Raw genomic sequence first — 9,070 nt, 5'->3', positions numbered from 1 at the left:
AGGATTTTGATGGACTCCTGTCTCACATTTAGGTCTTTCATCCATTTGGAGTCTATTTTTGTGTGTGGTGTAAGGGAATGGTCCAGTTTCATTCTTCTGCATGTGGCTGTCCAATTCCCCAACACCATTTGTTGAAGAGACTGTCTTTTTTCCATTGGACATTCTTTCCTGCTTTGTCAAAGATTAGTTGACCATAGAGTTGAGGGTCCATTTCTGGGCTGTCTATTCTGTTCCATTGATCTATGTTGAAGAGACTGTCTTTTTTCCATTGGATATTCTTTCTGGCTTTGTCAAAGATTAGTTGATCATAGAGGGTCATTTCTGTGTTCTCTATTCTGTTCTACTGATCTATGTGTCTGTTTTTGTGCTAGTACCATACTGTCTTGATGATTACAGCTTTATAATAGAGCTTGAAGTCCAGAATTGTGATGCCACAGCTTTGGTTTTTCTTTTTCAACATTCCTTTGGCTATTTGGGGTCTTTTCTGGTTCCATACAAATTTTAGGATTATTTGTTTCAGCTCTGTGAAAAATGTTGATGGTATTTTGATATGGATTGCATTGAATGTATAGATTGCTCTGGGTAGCATAGACATTTTCACAATATTTGTTCTTCCATTCCATGAGCATGGACCATTTTCCCATTTCTTTGTGTCTTCCTCAATTTCTTTCGTAAGTGTTCTTTAGCTTTCAGAGTACCGATCGTTTACCTCTTTGGTTAGGTTTATTCTTAGGTATCTTATGGTGTTTGGTGCAATTGTAAATGGGATCAATTCCTTAATTTCTCTTTCTTCTGTTTCATTGTTAGTGTATAGGAATGCAACTGATTTCTGTGCATTGATTTTTATATCCTGCGACTTTGCTGAATTCCTGTATGAGTTGTATCAATTTTGGGGTTGGAGTCTTTTGGGTTTTCTACATAGAGTATCATGTCATCTGTGAAGAGTAAGAGTTTGACTTCTTTGCCTATTTGGATGCCTTTTATATTCTTTTTGTTGTCTGATTATTGAGGCTAGGACTTCTAGTACTATGTTGAACAACAGTGGTGAAAGTGGACATTCCTTTTGTGTTCCCGACCCTAGGGGAATAGTTCTCTGTTTTTCCCATTAAGAATTATTTTTGCTGTGGGCTTTTTGTATATGGCCTTTATGATATTGAGGTATATTCTCTCTATCCCTACACTATGGAGAGTTTTAATCAAGAAAGGATGCTGTATTTTGTCAAATGCTTTTTCTGCATCTTTTGAGAGGATCATATGGTTCTTGTCCTTTCTTTTATTAATGTAGTATATCACATTGATTGATTTGTGGATGTTGAACCACCCTTGCAGCCCAGGAATAAATCCCACTTGGTCATGGTGAATAATTCTTTTAATGTACTGTTGGATCCTATTGGCTAGTATCTTGGTGAGAATTTTGGCATCCATGTTCATCAGGGACTTTGGCCTGTACTTCTCCTTTTTGGTAGGGTCTTTGTCTGATTTTGGGATCAAAGTAATCCTGGCCACATAGAATGAGTTTGGAAGTTTTCCTTCCATTTCTATTTTTTGAAGCAGCTTCAGAAGAATAGGTATTAATTCTTTCAATGTTTGGTAGAATTCCCCTGGGAAGCCGTCCTGCCCTGGACTCTTATTTGTTGGGAGATTTTTGATTACTGCTTCAATTTCTTTGGTGGTTATGGGACTGTTCAGGTTTTCTATTTCTTCCTGGTTCAGTTCTGGTAGTTTACATGTTTCTAGGATTGCATCCATTTCTTCCAGATTGCCTAATTTGTTTGCATATAGATGATCATAATATATTTGTATAATTGTTTGGATTTCTTTGGTGTTGGTTGTGATCTCTCCTTTTTCATTCATGATTTTATTAATTTGGGTCCTTTCTCTTTTCTTTTTGATAAGTCTGGCTAGGGGTTTATCAATCTTATTAATTCTTTCAAAGAACCGGCTCAGTTTCGTTGATCTGTTCTACTGTTCTTTTGGTTTCCATTTCATTGATTTCTGCACTAATCTTTATTATTTCTCTTCTCCTGCTGGGTTTAGCCTTTATTTGCTGTTCTTTTTTCCAACTCCATTAGGTGTAATGTTACCTTGTGTATTTGAGACTTATCTTGTTTCTTGAGAAAGGCCTGTATTGCTATATACTTCCTTCCTGGGACTGCCTTTGCGGCATCCCAAAGGTTCTGAACTTTTGTGTTTTCATTTTCATTTGCTTCCATGAATTTTTAAAATTTTTCTTAATTTCCTGGTTGACCCATATGTTCTTTAGTAGGATGCTCTACTCGAGAATTGTATTACATCACAAATCAGGTCTCAACTGGTACCAAAAGATTGGGATTATTCCCTGCATATTCTCAGACCATGATGCTTTAAAACTTGAACTCAATCACAAGAGAAAATTTGGAAGAAACACAAATACATGGAGGTTAAAGAACATCCTACTAAAGAGTAAGTGGGTCAACCAGGAAATTAAAGAAAAATGTAAGAAGTCCTCTACTCGAGAAGAATGTGTATTCTGTTGCTTTAGGATGGAATGTTCTGAATATTTCTGTGAAGTCTATCTGGTTCAGTGTGTCATTCAAAGCCCTTGTTTCCTTGTTGATCTTCTGCTTAGATGATCTGTCCATTGCTGTGAGTGGGGTGTTAAAGTCCCCTACTATTATTGTATTATTATCAATGTGTTTCTTTAATTTTGTTTTTAGTTGGTTTATATAATTGGCTGCTCCAAGTTAGGGGCATAAATATTTACAATTGTTAGATCTTCTTGTTGGATAGACCCTTTAATTATGATATAGTGTCCTTCTTCATTTCTTATTGCAGTCTTTGGTTTAAAATCTAATTTGTCTGATACAAGGATTACTACCTCAGCTTTCTTTTGATGTCCATTAACATGATAAATGGTTCTCCACCCCCTCACTTTCAATCTGGGGGTGTCTTTGGGTCTAAAATGAGTCTCTTGTAGACAGCATATCAATGGATCTTGTTTTTTTTAATCCAATCTGATATCCTGTGTCTTTCAGTTGGAGCTTTTCATCCATTTCCATTCAGAGGAATTATTGAAAGATATAAATTTGGTGCCATTGTATTACCTGTAAAGTCACTGTTTCTGTAGGTTGTCTCTGTTCCTTTCTGGTCTTTGTTAGTTTTGGGCTCTCTTCGATCAAAGGATCCCCTTTAGTATTTCTTGCAGGGCTGGTTTAGTGATCACAAATTCTTTATTTTCTGTTTGTCCTGGGAGCTCTTTATCTCTCCTTCCAATCTGAATGACAGCCTTGCTGGATAAAGTATTCTTGGCTAAATATTTTTCTCATATAACGCCTTGAATATATCATACCCATCCTTTCTGGCCTGCCAAGTCTCTGTGGACAGGTCTGCTGCCAGACTTATGTTTCTACCCTTGCAGGTTAAGGGCATTTTGTCTCGAGCTGCTTTCAGGATTTTCTCTTTATCTCTGAAATTTTCAAGCTTCACTATTATATGTTGGGGTATTGACCTATTTTTATTGATTTTGATGGGGGTTCTCTGTGCCTCCTGGACTTGAATGCTTGTTTCCTTCCCCAGATTAGGGAAATTCTCAGCTATACTTTGTTCAAATAAACCTGCCCCCCTTTCCTCATCTTCTGGCACCCTTATTATTCGAGTATTATTGTGCTTTATGGTATCACTGATTTCTCAAAGTCTCCCCTCATGATCCAGTAGTTGTTTTTCTCTCTTTTTCTCAGCTTCGTTACTTTCCATCATTTTGTCTTCTAAATCACTGACCCTCTCTTCTGCCTCATTTACCCAGCAGTTAGAGCCTCCGTTTTTTTACTGCATCTCAGTAATAGCATTTTTAATTTTGGCCCGATTAGATTTTAGTTCTTTTATCTGCAGTAAGAGATTCTCTAGTGTCTTTTATGCTTTTGTCAGGGCCAGCCAGTATCTTTATAATCGTTTTGAATTCTAGTTCCAACATCTTACTTATATCCATATTGATTAAATCTGTGGCAGAGTACTACCTCTGGCTCTTTCTTTTGCTGTGAATTTCTCCTTCTAGTCATTTTGTCCAGAAAAGAAAGGAGGAAAGAAAGAGAAAGAAAAAAAGAAAAAAGAAAAAAACCCCAGCAAAAACAGCAACAATAGCAACAACAACAACATGTGCAGGGAGTGATTCTGGTGTATGCTGTGTACACTCTGCTGTTGTGTTTTGGCTGCTCTTTCCCACTGGTCCTTCCTCCACATAGTTCCTCCTTGCTTGTAGTGGGGAGTGTTTGTTCCTTTAAGTAGGTATGCTTTGATTTGTTTGTGAAGTTAAGCTGGAAGCTGATGTTGTTCAGCTTTCTTTAATCGGTAGACTTGGTAGATGGAGGGGTTTGTGTTGGTCTTCTGAGGGAGAGGCCTGCTGTGCTGGCTCACAAGCTGACTTGCTCTCCTAAAGATACTCCTGCCACGTCAGAGGGGAGGGGTTTAGTGTAGGGGACTCCAGCCTCCACTAGAGGCGCTGTGTTTCTCTCTGGAATCTGACTGTGCTGGTGGGTGCGAGGAGGGAGGGATGGTGCAAGAAGTAGAATAAGGTGTCACCTCACCCTTTTGTCTCTGGGGAACAGAACTCCCAACAGCTCCTGCTCAGCTGGCCCTCTTACAAAATGTCCTGTGACCTGGGCCCTTGTCAGTTCCCTGCCCTAATCTGTCTGTACCTGGGTCGTTGGTATGCCCAGAGCCACAGATCTCCTGTATTTTATCTCTGGCCAGAGGCTGGGATTCAAAACTCCCAAGTTTTAAAGGGCCTAGTAATGTGTGCGCCTGCTCAGTGGGGAAGCTCAGGGTGTGCCCAGCACCGACCCGTTCCTTAAAAGCAGTCACACAGTGGGCAGAGGCTAGAGTTTATTGCAATGCTCAGTGAAAAGCTGGAGCCAGGTTATCAGCCATCCACACTTGACTCAGTCCCCTACTCCCCTTTCTCCCAGAAAAGCCATTGCAGAGGCTTGAATCTATTGTGGCAGACAGCAAAAAGCAGTGGTCATGTTACCCACCATCTGCTCCAGTCTGCACTTCGCTCTGTCAGTCCTAGCAAAGGGGTTGATTGGTGCCACACAGAGGTTTAAGCCTATTGTGGTTCACACCAAAAAGTTAAGAGGTTTTCTGCCCTCTGTGTGCCCCTCTGACGCTGATGCTGAGCTCCACTCAAGGGCATCCCAGCTGTTCTTTGTCTCTGGAAAGGACAAATATGCTCCTCCAAATGCCCTCCAGGAAGGGGAGCAATCCCTTCCTGAGCAACCCACCCATCACCGCTTATTGTGAGGTTACAAACCGCTGCAATCTTTCCAACTTTCTCCCTCTTCCTGACTTTGCTCCTCCAACTGGGCTTCCTCCTCTTCCAGCTGTGCTGCTTCCCAATCCCCCAATACAGGGCTCTGAAACTTGCCTCTGCCAAATTCTCTGGCTTCAACTCTGCAGGTTGTTTCCATACTCCTTTGATCCTAGTTGCACAAAATCATTAAAGGTTGATCTAGTTGTATTCAAAGGACAAGGTAAGTTCAGGGTCCTCCTACTACTCCGCCATCTTGGAACTCTCCCTACCCGCCCCCCCCTCCCCGGTGCCAAGGTAGTCTTAATGAAAAATCTCCATTACAAATGAGTATCTTTAAGGTTCTTCTGCTCTTGCCTTCATGTAACAGACTTCCAAAATATGGCTACACTCCTGCTCTTCTCCAAAATTTCAATCCTGCCAAAGCTGTTGTGACTCATTGTCACTTTAGCCTTAAGATATTTAAAGCCAAACATTTGACACCTCCCTTTCATTCAGAAATAGCTTCCTTTCTGGCCTTCCCTTAATCCCATTGTTATTCTCCCAGTCATGCAGGTTTGATATGTCAGGGTCATCTGTATCTTTCTTCTTCCCAGTGTGTATTCAGTGGTTTGCTAAATCCTGTTAGTTTTTCTGTCATATTCCCACTGTGGCTACTTTAGATTCTTTTTCATTGTTCTTAGTACCCAGTACTTTCTACTGTGTTAAATGCTTTTGGAGAGACAAAGTTGATTTTGACACAGATCCTGCCCGCAAGACTCTTAAATATGATAATAGCTAAAGCTATACTACTTACTATGTGCCAGGCATTGTTCTAAGCACTATATGTATATTTGAGTGATTTAATCCTCATAACAACACTTTGAAGCAAGTTCTATGTTTTATCTCCATTTTGTAGGTGAGGAAACTGAGGCATAGATAGGCACTAATGACCTAGTGCAACTGGGATTTGGACTCAGGGAGCCCGGCCCCAGAGTTTGTGGTGTGAACCAATAAGTTCTGCTGCCTCTAGTAGATAAAATAAGATATATATATATAAATATTGATTATATAAAAGAGACCTAGATAAAGTATTATAGGATTTCAGATAGGAGGAACCTTTTGGTAGAAGGGCTAGGTAAAATTAATAGATTTCTAGACATTTTTGTCTCCAGTTTTTTGTTTCCCATATCTATCCTACTGTCAGGGTCATTTCCTAAAATCTATAGTGATTTCCCTCACTTATCATTAAAGTCCAGACTTCTTAGCTAGAGACACAACACTCTCTAACATGCTGGTTCTTTCTTATTTCTCTTATCTCTCTCAATACTCCAAATGAGCTCCAAATGTCCTCCATTTAAATATTCTAGTCCTCTAGTACCAATTTATTCATACCATTTTCAGACTTATTCTCACCACTATCATGTTCCTCAGTGGCCATTTACTTTTCTTTCTTTTTCTTTCTTTCTTCCTTTCTTTCTTCCTTCCTTTCTTTCTTTCTTTCTTTCTTTCTTTCTTTCTTTCTTTCTTTCTCTCTTTCTTTCTTTTTCTTTTTCTTTCTTTTTTTTAAAGATTTTATTTATTTATTTGACAGAGAGTGTAAGCAGGGGGAGCAGCAGAGGGAGAGGGAGAAGCAGGCTCCCTGCTGAGCAAGGAGCCCGACGTGGGGCTCGATCCCAGGACCCCAGGATCATGACCTGAGCCAAAGGCAGATGCTTAACTGACTGAGCCACCCAGGCGTCCCCTCAGTAGCCATTTAAAAACAGGAAGAATTTATAAGGTGCTCTGGGTTGTAGTAAAATCTGAGAGTAATCTTGGCTATAAATTATTTTCTACAGAGACTTAAGTGGAACATTTGAACTATATTCTGTGGCCCATTAGTTGATGGTTCTCTGTAGAAGTTCTCTCAATCTAGACTCATAACTGGAATTTTCTTTCTGTTTGTTGGTCCATTGGTTGTGATATGGAAATGTTGGGGTTCAGAGTCAACAGCCAAGAAAGAATACTTGAGATGTCTTCGATGTATAAAGATGGTTTTATTAAAGCATGGGGAAAGGGTCCATGGGCAGAAAGGCTGCCCTGGTATTGTGAGGAGCAGTTAGTTATATACTATGGAGCTGGGGGAAAGTCCAAAAGGATTTTCATATGCTAAAGAAGACTCATAGGATCCTGGAGACCTAGCTATTGTCAAGCTAAGGTTGTTTTTCCCTCTAGCAAAGCATTAATGTTAAGACAGTTGGGAGTTCCTGGAGGAAGGTCACACTCTGCTTGCCTCAAGTATTTGTCAATGGGCTGCAGGTTATAAGGAAATTTAATTTTATCTACATTTCCTTCTGCCTTTGTTCTCCACATCAGTTAGAATGCTAGTTATTCTTCAGCAGGGAAAGCAGTCAGATAGTCTGCTACTGAAATTGGTGCTGGTAATTTTGAGTCCATGAGGTAAACTCCAACTCCAGACCCCAAAGATGCCATACAGTGGTTCTTCTTTGCCTCTGGGACTCCTCTTCCTTGAATTATTTTGGTAATATATTCTAATTGATTCAGAATCTTTTTCTCTTGTTCCTTGAACAATACTCCCCTTAAATTTCTCTGGTGGTATCTATTACTACTAGTATTGATAATGAGAGTTAATAGCATTTGACTTACTAAATGCCTGATACTACTATACATATTAAATATTCTTATAATTGCCACTTTAATATTTTGAGTAAATTATTATTGTTATTATTCTCATTGTACAGATGAAGAAATCAAAGCATAGAGAGAACATAATTTGCCCAAGTTCTTATAGTAACTAGGTGAGCCAGGATTTAAACCCAGGTTGTCTGACTCAAGAGCCCAAGCTCTTAACTGTATGCTTTATTGACTCGCCTCAAAGCAGCATTCCCAGTGGTTGACAGGCTTGCTTGATTTAAGTCCCATAGCCTTAGCCAAATCCCCAGCCCCCTTGCACCTGGGCAAATAGAGCAGGAGTAGCTTTGAGTCCAATTTGACCTCCACTCTCCATCCATTTCTTTAAAACCTTGGTGGTCTGTAGAGAAGAGTTTAACACTGGATTTTATTTTGTAGCCTTACAAATGGGTTTCTTAGGCTTCTTCAATTTAATTAAGTCACAGAGTGTTGTGTGTGTTTGATTCCCAGTTTGGACCCAGAATAGGTCTATTAATCCTTTGAATCATGTCTAGTCAATGAATACTCCTTTAACCTTTGGTCTAACAGCCTAGTAGTCAAGGTAAAAATCTACTCTTAACTCACTTCTAAAGGAATGATTTTAATAAAAGGCACAACTGTCTTTCATAGTTAGGTGTAAAATCTTGGAAAAATATAATCCAAATAACTCTGGGCCACCTTGATTCTTGCCTCTGCCTGTCAACACCCCAATAACAAAACTAAATAAACCACTCCCTGTCCACATCCAGAAACATCAAAGAATACTGTAGATTTTTGTGGTATGTTTCCCTAGAGTTGGCCCAGGGGTTTTACTAATACATCAAATAGAATACACCCTTATCCCCCTTTCTTGTTCTTTCAGGCTGCTGAAGCCCATGCTCAGTGACCCTTGTTATCACATGGAAACTTTTCTTGTTATCACATGATGCTCTACATTCTGAATGTGTTCTCTGCAGGAGAACAGCTCTTGGAATTTTCATGAATAAAATTATCCTCCATGTTTTACTGGGATATAGGAAGCTTAGGTGCTATGGGATTCAAACTCAGGCCTGAGAGCTCAGGAAATGTGGCCAAAGGACGTAACATTTCAGCTGAGACTTGTAGGAAGAGGAAGAATAGTTTTCCAGGTAAAACAAAGAG

The 9,070-nt window shown here is 39.7% G+C and overlaps 1 protein-coding gene across 1 annotated transcript in view; it reads left to right on the top strand.

The window, feature by feature from the left end:
• Window positions 1-9,070, top strand: part of TTLL7 (tubulin tyrosine ligase like 7) — a 120,384-nt gene that overhangs the window by 94,146 nt on the left and 17,168 nt on the right. The window contains exon 16 of the mRNA XM_081817089.1: window positions 8,947-9,057. Coding sequence (XP_081673215.1) covers window positions 8,947-9,057 — 111 coding nt within the window. The remainder of the gene's footprint in view (window positions 1-8,946; window positions 9,058-9,070) is intronic.

This window comes from Leptonychotes weddellii, chromosome 4 (genome assembly GCF_054177405.1).
Source record: "Leptonychotes weddellii isolate Sample4059 chromosome 4, ASM5417740v2, whole genome shotgun sequence".
Taxonomy (NCBI): domain Eukaryota; kingdom Metazoa; phylum Chordata; class Mammalia; order Carnivora; family Phocidae; genus Leptonychotes; species Leptonychotes weddellii.
This window is presented reverse-complemented; position numbering and strand designations above follow the sequence as displayed.